Source organism: Solanum pennellii, chromosome 3 (assembly GCF_001406875.1).
Source record: "Solanum pennellii chromosome 3, SPENNV200".
Classification (NCBI taxonomy): Eukaryota; Viridiplantae; Streptophyta; class Magnoliopsida; order Solanales; family Solanaceae; genus Solanum; species Solanum pennellii.
This window is the reverse complement of record NC_028639.1, coordinates 49,114,681-49,126,876: the sequence shown is the minus strand read 5'-3', so window position 1 is coordinate 49,126,876 and position 12,196 is coordinate 49,114,681. Positions and strand designations below refer to the sequence as shown.

Sequence of the window (12,196 nt, the reverse complement as noted above, 5' to 3'; positions counted from 1 at the left end):
GTATAAATTAAGAAAAAATAGTATCTTTTTTTATTTATTATATTTTTAATTTATTTTAAAAAAATTAATACTTTTAAAATAGTAAAATCTCTGTAATGAGTTAATTAATTTTAGAATTCTATTGATTAATACACATAAAATAATAAACTCAATATTTTCTTAATAAACGTAACAAATAGAAAATTGAGAAATAAATAAAAATAGAGGGAGTAATATACAACAATAGTATAATGTTTCCGAACGAAATAACACAAAAATGCAATAAAGTTATGATATTAGAGTAAAATATAGTGCCATCAATGATCAAGAGAATTCAATGAAATCACGTGTGTTTGGTTTGAAGACCCCCTAAATAGAGATTAGAGAGTGAGGGAGCTAGGTAGGAGAAGAGAAATAAAAGTGCTCTCTCCAGTCCTCCATCCTTCAATATAGTGTGAACATCATAGTCATCACCCCCAATGTAGAGTATGTCCAAAACCCTAATTACTGACAATACTCCATTATTATAGCAGCAAGCATTTCAAAGAAGAAAATATGTCTTCCCAGAGTTTGTTTTACAGGGCAAAGATGCCTCCTGCCACTCCCATTCTCTTATTTATCTACCTCATTCTCTCCTTCTTCTCACCTCTAATTGATTCCCAACTCAATCTTACCCTTCCAAACCAACACCCTTATCCTGAATCTGTTGTTCACCAACTTCACAGGTAACTAAATATCTGCATTATTTTCTATCAAATTCCATGTTTATTCATTCATAGCTTGTTTCTGTTACAGGAGGGTTAATGAGTCTAGATTACTACTCCAGACAACTGTAAGAGATAACAAATGTCACAGTACAGGAAACCCAATAGATGATTGCTGGCAATGCGACCCAAACTGGGCCAAAGACCGGCAAAGGCTAGCAGACTGCTCCATTGGTTTCGGTCAGAGTGCAATGGGTGGGAAAGGAGGTCAGATCTACGTAGTTAGAGACTCCTCCGACAGAGACACAGTCAACCCAGTTCCGGGCACTCTCCGTCACGCCGTAGTTCAAGAGGAACCTCTTTGGATCGTGTTTGCAGCAGACATGGTTATAAAGCTAAAGCACGAGCTTATTATCAACAACTACAAGACCATCGACGGACGGGGAGCAAATGTTCACATCACCGGCAATGGGTGTATTACATTACAGTATGTGAGCAATGTGATTATACATAATGTTCATATTTACAATTGTGTCCCTTCGGGTAATACTAACATACGGTCGAGCCCAACGCACGTTGGGTGGAGAGGCAAATCGGACGGTGATGGTATATCCATCTTTGGATCTCATAATATCTGGATTGATCACTGTGCATTATCTCATTGTACCGACGGTTTGATTGATGCAATCATGGGGTCTACTGCTATTACCATATCGAATAACTATTTTAGTCATCATGATGATGTTATGCTCTTGGGACATGATGATAAATACTTGCCTGATTCAGGAATGCAGGTTGATTACTGATTTTTCTCTTTGTGTTTTTTCTCTCTCTGGGTTTTAGTAAGTAATTGTGAGATATTGTTGTTTAGGTGACAATTGCATTCAATCATTTCGGAGAAGGATTAGTGCAAAGAATGCCAAGAATTAGAAGAGGATATGTACATGTGGTGAACAACGATTTCACACACTGGCAAATGTATGCAATTGGTGGAAGTGCTAATCCTACCATTAACAGTCAAGGAAATCGATATACTGCTCCCGATGATCCAAATTTGAAGGAGGTAAATTTCTCAATCCTTTTTAATTTGGAGCTACTTAAACATATTTTGGGAATAATTGTGCATTTAGAACCTCAATTATTTTTGTCTACTTTCGTGCGTAGTTTGCACAAAATCGGGGTTTTACCATGTTATTCCTTTCTCATTCAAAAAAAAGATTCTCAATCCTTTTTAATTTGGGGGGCTACTGGGAAAAAGTTGTTTTTTCTAGGACATATTTTGGTTATAATTGTTGCATTTGGAACCTAAGTCAATTTATTGGTGCAGAACCCTCTCGGCTGACCGACTGACAATCATTTTATAAAAGGAAAAAATGAAATTTTAATTATTTAAAAAAATATATGTCAACCCGAATATGGTATGATTGTTACACCATTAAAGTTCCAACTTGAAACTATAATTGAGAATCAAACTTTTAAGAGCTAATAATTACTCACTTATAAAGATAAATCCATGGAATAAAAGCTGAAAAGTGAATGTATTTAATCCCTTTAACTTCAATATTTTCAAGTAATTAATTATGTGTAGGTGACGAAGCGGGAGGACACAGACAATGGGCAGTGGGATGAATGGAATTGGAGGACGGACGGGGACACTATGGTTAATGGCGCATTTTTTGTGCCTTCAGGGCAAGGCCTTAGCAACCAATATACCAAAGCCTACAGCGTTGATCCCAAATCCGCCCTTCTAATCAACCAGCTCACCGCCAATGCTGGTGTCCTTGGTGGCCCCAGGTACTTCTACTTTCAAACTCGATAATTACTTTCTTGAAAATTATAGTACCTTTCTGTGAAGAAGTGAAATCGATTTCAAATGATCCATACACACCAGACCACCTGAACAAATTAAAAAGTAGTACCTCTAAAGCTAAAATGAATATAGCTGACAGATAAAAAAAATACTAATTGCACCAGCTAAAGAGTAGCTGGACTCATCTTTCTATCCATAATTGAGTCATCTATAATTGGGATCGATCAACACATAGATTCTGGTAATAATTAAATAGATAAACTTAAACAAATAAGAGAAAATCAGTTCTTCAGATGGCCTTGATTGATTCATAGACTGATTTCAAATTATAATTTGAAGTTTAGAAAGTTTATTTAGAGGAAATTTATTTTTCCAAAAAAGTGTAAAGTGTAGTATAAAGGTTTGCGTGTTCACGTGATTATGTGGGACAGTGAAAGCTGATGTAAAACCCCTTGTAGGGGCCCGCCGGCCACTACATGTTCAGCCCATTGTAGTCTTCACTTGTTTTTTAGTCCACTTAAAAAGACTTGTTAATTTCACAAAAGGAAATAGCACGTATGATTATAGATGTGTCTTTCACATTTTTATCATCCTAATACTAGGCCACTAGAAAAAATTAAAAAAAAGTTAGCTGACTTGACAGACATTTTAAAAAAAGGGAGTGTGTGTGGCTATGCAAAGGCTGTCTTTAGTTTCAGTTATTACTCTCCTGGAAATGTTTAAACTTATAAAATATTATGAACTTTTAGATGACAAGGTTTGTCTGGTACAGTATATAAAAATAGAGTTGAATAAAATGTAATGTTGAGATTAATAATGTACTTATTATTACCTACAGCTGTCTTTAGGCATAGTTATACATAAATTAATATTAATTATGTGCCTATAATACTGAATTAAAAAAATCAATGAAATTATATTAGATAGAATATTTTGCATCCTATTCCAACCAAACGACACGACTCGGTGGAAATTGGAATCTTTCATTTTTCTGGCTAATAAGAGTGGTAGGGCAGAGGACAGATGAGGACCACATGCATGTGAGACCTCTGCTGCTCCATGCTTTTCCACTAATACGAATAAAATTTTTATTTTTGCAATTTTAATTTAAATTTATGTCAAATATATTAAAATATCCTTTTAAATTTGCAGCCGTAGATGTGTCACATGAAAGTGCAGATTAAAATGTTGCCTTCAAACTCATGATTTTAAATTTGTGGTTGCTTCTCATACTTTGAATGAAACTTCTACTGTAGTTTAAAATTGTGGTTTTTAAAATTAAAACCCTGCTCCATTATGTTAAAATTTGCTTTAAGAAAAGATGTATATTTATTGCAAAAAAATTTATCCAAGCCTAGTTTACTCCCTAGGTTACCAATCCATATTTATTAAAAATGTAATTGTTTCGTAAAATTCACAGCCTCCCTTCCCAATCCCAAAAACAGCTCCTCCAAATGGCCTGTTTAACTCGTATTCAAAAAAGTTTTGACAATAACTTTTGATATTCAGATTGCACGTCTACACACAATGTTTTAAATCAAAATTGAAGTCTACGTCCAAAAAGCATGAAAATTTTAAACTTATCACGCTACTCATCAATTAGTGCTTATCATAGAATTTTACTTGCTAGCAGTTCATGTTAGATAAAACTTAAAAACTGATGGCAGTATATTTATTTTTGTCATACCAGCTGCATTTTCTTACTTGTAAAGCTTATATAAAACAGGGACAATAGCATAAGCATCTTACCCGAAGTGGGCGGCGGCACTAGTGAAGGAAGCGGCAGGGGTCATGACCAGTCCAATAGCGGCAGTGTCGACTTGTTCGGAATGATATTCAGCGGTACTGGTGCATCTGCAGCAGCACCACCAACAACCACCCCTATCTTATTCTCCTTTTTCATTCTTCTCACTTTGTACATCATAACTATCACCACTCAATTATCAATACCATTCTTACACTTGCTATAGCATTTTAGGGTCACCACCACATTGTTATTATTATTATTCAACATTTTGTACATTAATTGATTGGTTGGAATATCAGAGATTAGTTGTTGCCTTCATGCATTGCATGCGCTCCTCCAGCTGTTTATTATAAGTGCAAATACCATAATGCATTCCAATAGAGGAAGCTCCCTCTTTTATGAAGCATACAATATTCACTGAAAAAACATAGCTCTACTCATTTACTCTACTTGTCACTCATGCACTACTAACTGCTTCCACACATTTATCCTAGTGTGTGCTCCGTACCCACCATACTACCACAGAGATCAACTAAAGTTCAACATGTATGTGATTATTCATCTCAGTAACGGTCAAAGGAAGGTGGACGTCCTCCCCTTCCAGGGCGATCATAAGGTCCTGCTCTATCTCTGTAGCTTCTTCCCTCATATCGTGCTGGTCCTCCACCTTCATATCTTTCACCCACATCTCTGTCAAACCCTCTTTCTTTGCCATAGCCACTCTGAGGGTAGCGGTCAGAACTCCCATACCTATTGCCCAAGCGATCGCCTCCAGGAGGGTACCTAGGATAAGAATACAAGTTATTTTTGGTGAGAAAACAAGCCACCACTTCACACTTTTAACACTAAACAAGAAATGAAGAAGAGTGCAAAAAAAAGATTAAAAAGCAGCAACACCTCAAACAATTACTCGATTATTTAAAATCTGAAAGCTAAGCAGGCTTGCTAACAAACTTCCGCTCAAAATTGTGATACCACTGCATTTTATTCAGTTCTTACAACAATATACCTGTCGCTAGCGTATCGATCACGACTCTCATATCTGCTGTCATAGCGCTCCCTATCAGCATGGTTCCCTCTATCATATCGGTCATCCATGTACCTATCACGGTCACTTCCAAACCTATCCCCACGTGCGCCACCATACCTAGAACGAGAAGGGGGTGTTAGTGGCCGAGCACCGCGGCCACCTCCTTCCAATGGACAGTCTCTAGCCCAATGGCCAGGGCGACCACAGCTGAAGCAAGTGTCTTGCCCAACTGACCTATTACCCCCACCATAGCTCGCCCTGCCACCTGATATGTAACCTCCACCATAGCCATGATCAGGATCCTCACTTCCCATCTTTGGTTGCGCCTTGTTCACCGATATCACCCTATCACCAACCTCTGCACCATCCATTTCTCTTATTGCATCCTCCATTGCTCGGCGGTCTGCAAATGTTAAAAACCCAAATCCACGAGGGCGGCCCGTGTCTCTGTCCAGCATAACCTACAGGGCAAAAAAATCAGAAACTACTGCCAGAAAACATACATCAAACAGAAGAGCTGAGTTCTTTGAACCCCATGTAATATACAAGTGTGAATTAATCAAACTGATGATGATCATTATATTGCCCGGATATTATGATTTACTCTTTTCACTACACATCTAGAGCATCAAATGGCAAAACTACATATCTGAAAGACTAGAAATGTTTTGAGCTCCTTTATTTTAATACTAGTTGAAATTGTTCAACCTGTTTGGGACTGAGGCATAGCTAACACATCGTGGCTGAATACATGTATAATGGGAAGTGTCTCAATCAGCATAACAAGACAGCTTCCATTCAGAATGATACTGCGGAAAATATTGCTCAACCCAGCCAATTTTTTAACACGGGAACTCAAATTCTGAGGGAAAAAAACTGCTCAACATAACCAATTTAAACACAGGAACTCAATCTTTATCACAGTGAACCATCACAAAAATTCAGAAAAGAAGAGGCAGTATCGTTAACCTTTTTACTCCTCCCCACATTCCCAAAATAATAACCTATCTCCTACACAAATATACCAAGACATGATTGGACCAAGATAGAATTAAAGAAATCAAAGCTATTTGAAGACTGTTACTCTGAGTTAATAAATAGGCACGAAACGTTAAGAATGACACAACCTTCAAGAATTTAGAATAGTACATGTTGGGGCCCCTCAGAATAGTGTCAATTTTTTTTTTGATAACTTAGGTGTCCGGGCCAGCTTGCGCGTAGCTCAACTAATTCCACCAACAATAGTGTATCAAAATATTAGTCTTCAGACAAAAACAAAAAAGGTTTTTTGACACCCATGCATCAACCTTCATATACTGATCTGAAGACAGACAAATTTCACAGTTTTTTTGTTTACAAGAAAGGGAATAATTGACTTTTTTAGGTAAGTTTTTCAAATTTCTCCCATTGCTACAAAATCCTCAATCATTCATAACTTAAGTTTTTTTTTCTTATGACTGAGAAAAGCCATAAGTTAAGAAATCCTTATGGCTTCTTCTTATGACCGAGAAATCCGTCTGGGGCCATCATTGAGGACCAGCGGCAGCCTTCAAAACTCGGGGAAAATGGATCGCCCCTCCACACTTCCCCATTTAAATAAAAGGCTTAGTTCGCATGGCGTAGGGCTCAAACATGTGACCTAAGTTATAAGCCCCTCAACCTTTTCCCCTTGAACTCAGGTCATCCTCAATTATGAGTTTTCATTTGTAAAACTTATACCTGTACTTTTTGCCGATGTAGAAACGCTACATATAATTTAGATCATGTATTGAGATTCCTTGCATTTTTGAAAGACTTTAAGTCCTTGATACTTTTGTAGCAGGAAACTACTATCTTGGGGATGAAAAATCAGCAAAAATATTTTCGCTTACCAAAAATATATTATCTACAATTCTTTCATAAAGCTTACCTATGATGCTCCCTTCCCTCCTAACCACCCTTAACAACCAGACAAAATACAAGGTATTATGAGTGATTAGAGTTAAACATTCTCAATTATTCTACCGGAAAAAAGACTTATGCTATCAAGTAGCACCTCCATTTTTTGTTTTGCTTGGGCAATTCAGCATTCAACTTTAAAATACTCTGTTAACTTAATTCATGATAGGGACTTCAGGTCTCAAGTTAAATACAATTTTATAATTATGCATGCAACAATGGCACAAATGGAGGAAATTAAATAAAGTAGGAAAAAGAGACGGCAATACGTTGTCTCAATCATATCACAAGATGAGAATGGAGGATCTTGAATCAACATGTTTTTGAGCAAGGCCTGGAAATTAAAGTGTATTTCTTAAGAGGAACTTAAAACTAAGTTCTTTTTTTTTTTTTTTTGAACTGGAAACCATCAAAAAGTTTAGATAAAAAAAAAACAAACAGAAAAGAAGATACTTAGAGAGATTTTAATAAATCTACAAACTGATCTATATCCTCTAAACCTACTTATCTACACCAAAATAGAAAGATATTATATATGACAATACATTTAAAACAGCAAAGGAGTCTTACTTGGGCAGCAGAATCTGCAGTCCTGCAGATTCCAATCATCTGACCCCAATCCCATTAGGTTGACTCGGTTAAAATGAACCCAATGAAGTCGGTAGCATTAACAGCAAACACAAAACAACAAATATGAAGGCATTCTGACATCTCAGGTAAATTCTTGACAATGCCAATTGATCTGATTTAAAGCCATATACTTTTCTTCACTCACTCCAACCATGAGTGCCAAGTAAATGTATGGAAGAAGTATATCTAAGCCATAGGTGATAGATCAAACTCAGAAAATCTCACAGCTGTAAGACACCTTTTTTGAGGAGCTCGTTGCGTTAGATTTCCCACAAACATTTAATTTCAGTTATTATGCAACACACTGATCTTCATTCAGCTACCTTTCCAGCATCAATTCAACTAATCTATATTATGAACATCCACCAACTACGGACATTTCAACTTCCCCCTCTTCAACTGTTGACTAGAAAGCCACCAAAGACGATGAAGCCAACCTTCAAAATCTTAATCCAGCTTCAGCATATTAAATACAATGCCAAGGGAGTGGACAACTAAGATGCCAAAGAACTAATCTAACACAGTAAATCATCAACCAAAAAAATCTGATAAGTAAGATACTTCATTGTTTTCACTAGGTTGTTTGAAGAACTACTGCTCTTCTGTCTTCAGAAGTATACATATGGTCCAAAGTACGAAGACCTCAGACACTGAAGCAACAAACCAACCTTCAAATAAACCGAACAAACTATCTAGATCTTATGGCTTTCCAAAAGGTCAAGAATCGAGTTCCCCCTTGATTGTGACACATGTTTGGAGAATCAGGGGTGTTTGATAAGTGCCACCATAGCTTCAAATTAGTTTTTCCCTGATTCTTCTTCAAAACAAATTCAAAAAGAATGTGTAGTCTATGTACACCCCAAACATAAGACGGTGAAATGGACATCCTCATAGAAAGCTAGAGGTCTCAATATTTTCATAGCATCTACGCAGAAGCATGAAAGTCATTTATGTTTCTCCTGTGAACTTCATGCACCAGATCTTATGCAGCTTACAGTACGAAGAAACTATTGATGGGACAAAATCCAAGGACCTCAGAGATCACAAATTAGCAAATAAATAGCACATTTGAAAAATCAACTCAAAAAGAGAAATTGATACTTCCATGTTCCTGCCAAAGTACTTAGATTATCATGTCTAACATCTGGCCCCTTGAACTAGGGAATATGACACGCAACTTCTAGTAAGAACAGACAACATTTTCCAAATCAGATTCATTTTGAAGGATGCCAAGACCAAGAGGTGCCATTTTAAGAAGCTGTCTGCCAACTCAACTTGAAGAAATGTTTGACCTGGAGACTGAGCTTAATTTATGTATTCGAAATTCATCTTTTGATGGAACCTTTTCAGTAGGGGAATTCACACTGGACTTCTTAATAGAGGAAGAACCAATACCCTCCTTCTTAGAGCAGAAAAAAGCATGCACATATACCACTTATACGCATAATCAAAGCATCTTACATCTAATATTATGAATGCCCTCTCTATTACCACATTTGATGCATCTCAGAAGGTAAACAGGTTTACTGGACATTAGTGTAAGTTGACTGCTATGCATCTAAATCAGAATGAAGAATGTCTTCAATCCAAGGCCAACATCCAGATGATGTGATGAAGTCTAGAAAGAAAGAGGATATTAATAATTCAAACAGTTAATCACACCAGAGCACAATTTGTGAATCGCTGCAATCTGCATCAAAGAGCACACTTCCAAACACGTTTTTTTCCGAATTGAATTTGATCTCGGTTCAACTACTTTCAAATGTTTCTTTAAAGCAAATCACTGTTCATTGTCACATGGAATTGAAAGTCAACTGCCTTTTGTGAATGGTCTAGCGAGTGAATTCAAAAACAAGCTCCTGAACAGATTCTAGTATCTCAAATGTGGCACCCAGCAAACTTTGCACATCCCAATGAACTAACAACTTCCTCATACTAGTCCATTTAAGGCATCAAATCTATAAGAAGCTTGATCCACAGAAAATTGAGGGAAGTTATCAATACGTAATCAAATTGGACAAAAATATAGAATATAACAAGATAGTTCTCAACATCACGCATTCTAGGAATTCAAACATCAAAGACTGTCCCAGTCAACATTCCCACAGAACACGAATCATAAAGAAATGAAGAAATAAGAATTTGAAAACAAAGCATTTTGATCCACGATTTATCTTTAAAAAAACGTTTCCATTGCTTAAACAGATGTATACCTCACCAAAAAGTTCGCTACTCAAAGGACAACCTACAAGGTGTAACGTGCAATCTGTTTCTGTTGCATAGTGCTTATCAGATTAAGATAAAGAAACAATAATTAGGCATCCGGGTACAAAAGGCTGTTAATATACCATAGCTAAAAATGGATTCGGATCCTCCCTAGTAGGGGATCCTGTAGACCTGCAATAATTTTCAATACACTCTTTTCAAAGAAGCCACATGTACTCCCAGAAAATTAATGGTCCAGATTGTAGCCTCTTCTTTATTCTCTGTCACCTTGGTTTTTCACCAAAAGCCCACTTCCTGAACACTTCATAGACTTCATTTTTTACCCTGCTTCTTCACTATCATTCATTTCCTTGCACTTTTTCTCTCTGTGTGAATATATTCAATTCCTCTTTATATTACACTAACAATAGTATAATTTGAATTGTACTCTTTAAAGATTAAAAATTTGGGCTTGGGGATGAGAAAAGAACTTGGGATGTGAATTTGGTTTTTGAATAGCTTGGTTGCCTACCCAATTGATGAAGACAAAAAGCTTGTTACTCTTCTTCTCCAATGAATTTCACTATCCAAATTCTATATATTATGTACTGTGATATACACTACGTTCACTTTTACTTCTCCACTTTGGACTTCACATGCCACTTAAAAACAATGATTGGTATGCGTATTTTATCACAAAATCCATATTAATTGATGTTTAGTCTTAGGTATTGAAAACTAATTTTGGGAATACGTAATCAATGTTGATTCTTCTCAGGATATGCTAAAAGTAGAAATATATTTTTAGTATAGTGGACAAGTAAAAGTGAACGGAGGGCTCGATTTTTTCCCTAACATACTATAATATTTATATAGAGAAAATCATAAAAACGAAATACCGAAGTAAGAAGTGAACTTGAAATCACATTTTTATGGTTATCACATAGAAACAAAGTGATATGTTTAGTGAAAAAAAAGAAAACACATCGGGAAGCAGAGTGCTGGCGGAAAACCAAGGTGAAAATCTGGCCATTAATTTTCTGGGAGTACATGTAGCTTCATTAAAGGAGCGCATTAAGATTACTGGAGGGAACCCCAACCAGTTAAAGTTATCTTGTCTCAATTTAACTAAGCAACAAGAACAACCACATAGCCCGTGTAATCACACAAATGGGGTCTAGAGAAGGTAGTGTGTGTGCAGCCTTACCCCTTTCCTCAGTTAATACAACTAAGCCCATCAATATATAATACCAAGCAAATAAAATAGTTTCAACAATATAAATGACTAGATGATATTATTGAATATGTTTGAGCCTAAGTTAGAAATGTTCTAGAAAAGTGGATTGCTATAATAATCAAGAAAAAAGATGCTCCATATAGTTGCTAGAACAAAAGGTGAATAAAATGAAGTAAACTCAGCATCAAGCAGGACGGATTACAACATCCAACAACAGGGTCCTTAGTTCAATACAGATCAAAATTGTTCGAGATTTATATGCTCTTCCGATAAAACTAAGATTTTTTTTTTAAATCATTAAATATATGAACATCAACTAACATCTTCAACTTTTCCGTATAGTTGCTAGAACAAAAGGTGAATAAAATGAAGTAAACTCAGCATCAAGCAGGACGGTTTACAACTTTCAACAACAAGGTCCATAGTTCAATACAGATCAAATTTGTTCGAGATTTATACGATCTTCCAATATAACTACGATTTTTTTAAAAAAAAAATCATCAAATATATGAACAACAGCTAACATCTTCAACTTTTCCATATTAAAGAAGAAATTGCGCTAATTTACGTTTAGAAAATTGGAAGAAATATAAGAGTGAATTAAGGAAAATAGCGAACCTGACAATCAACAATTTTACCGAAAGGACTAAAGGCATCTTCGAGCTGATGTTCAGTTACGTCCCAAGATAACCCACCAACAAAAATTCGATAATCTTGAACCTTCCCTGACATCTTTTCAATTCAATCAGTACCAAAAACTGCCGAAACCCTACGCAAAATCTCAAAACACCGTCGGAGATTCACAGAGAAAAAAAACCTACCTCCAGCGTTTTCTCTGTGCGAAATTGTTTAATCTGCTGCTACTTCTTAATATAAATATATATATTTCACCAGCATGTCCTCCTATTTTTTGGAA

General features: G+C 36.1%; 2 protein-coding genes across 4 annotated transcripts; one reads left to right on the top strand and one right to left on the bottom strand.

The window, feature by feature from the left end:
- Nucleotides 1–270: 270 nt before the first annotated feature.
- On the top strand, nucleotides 271–4,560 carry LOC107014417 (probable pectate lyase 5). The gene is made up of 5 exons (XM_015214317.2): nucleotides 271–704; nucleotides 775–1,477; nucleotides 1,555–1,746; nucleotides 2,272–2,477; nucleotides 4,220–4,560. Exons 1-5 carry the CDS (start codon nucleotides 535–537, stop codon nucleotides 4,461–4,463), a joined length of 1,515 nt encoding a protein of 504 aa, XP_015069803.1. The 5' UTR covers nucleotides 271–534; the 3' UTR covers nucleotides 4,464–4,560.
- On the bottom strand, nucleotides 4,466–12,188 carry LOC107014418 (glycine-rich RNA-binding protein RZ1C-like). Of its 3 annotated transcripts, XM_027915826.1 has the most exons (4): nucleotides 12,102–12,188; nucleotides 11,899–12,012; nucleotides 5,250–5,731; nucleotides 4,466–5,023 (listed from the first exon to the last, which is right to left on the bottom strand). In XM_027915826.1, the coding sequence occupies exons 2-4, from the start codon at nucleotides 12,010–12,012 to the stop codon at nucleotides 4,804–4,806; spliced, it is 816 nt and encodes a 271-aa protein (XP_027771627.1). In that variant the 5' UTR covers nucleotides 12,102–12,188; the 3' UTR covers nucleotides 4,466–4,803. The 3 variants fall into 3 exon arrangements, with proteins under 3 accessions (XP_027771627.1, XP_015069804.1, XP_015069805.1); XM_015214318.2 differs by having other exon boundaries at nucleotides 11,899–12,144; XM_015214319.2 differs by lacking the exons at nucleotides 11,899–12,012; nucleotides 12,102–12,188 and adding an exon at nucleotides 7,779–9,769.
- Nucleotides 12,189–12,196: the final 8 nt, after the last annotated feature.

Excerpts from the sequence above, each read along its gene's own strand:
- LOC107014418 (XM_027915826.1), bottom strand. The coding sequence starts at position 12,012 with ATGTCAGGGAAGGTTCAAGATTATCGAATTTTTGTTGGTGGGTTATCT. Across the intron at positions 5,732-11,898 it reads GTAAAATTGTTGATTGTCAG|GTTATGCTGGACAGAGACAC; the intron begins GTTCGCTATTTT and ends TTTGCCCTGTAG. Across the intron at positions 5,024-5,249 it reads GATCGATACGCTAGCGACAG|GTACCCTCCTGGAGGCGATC; the intron begins GTATATTGTTGT and ends TTCTTATCCTAG.
- LOC107014417 (XM_015214317.2), top strand. The coding sequence starts at position 535 with ATGTCTTCCCAGAGTTTGTTTTACAGGGCAAAGATGCCTCCTGCCACT. Across the intron at positions 1,478-1,554 it reads TGCCTGATTCAGGAATGCAG|GTGACAATTGCATTCAATCA; the intron begins GTTGATTACTGA and ends ATTGTTGTTTAG. Across the intron at positions 2,478-4,219 it reads GGTGTCCTTGGTGGCCCCAG|GGACAATAGCATAAGCATCT; the intron begins GTACTTCTACTT and ends TATATAAAACAG.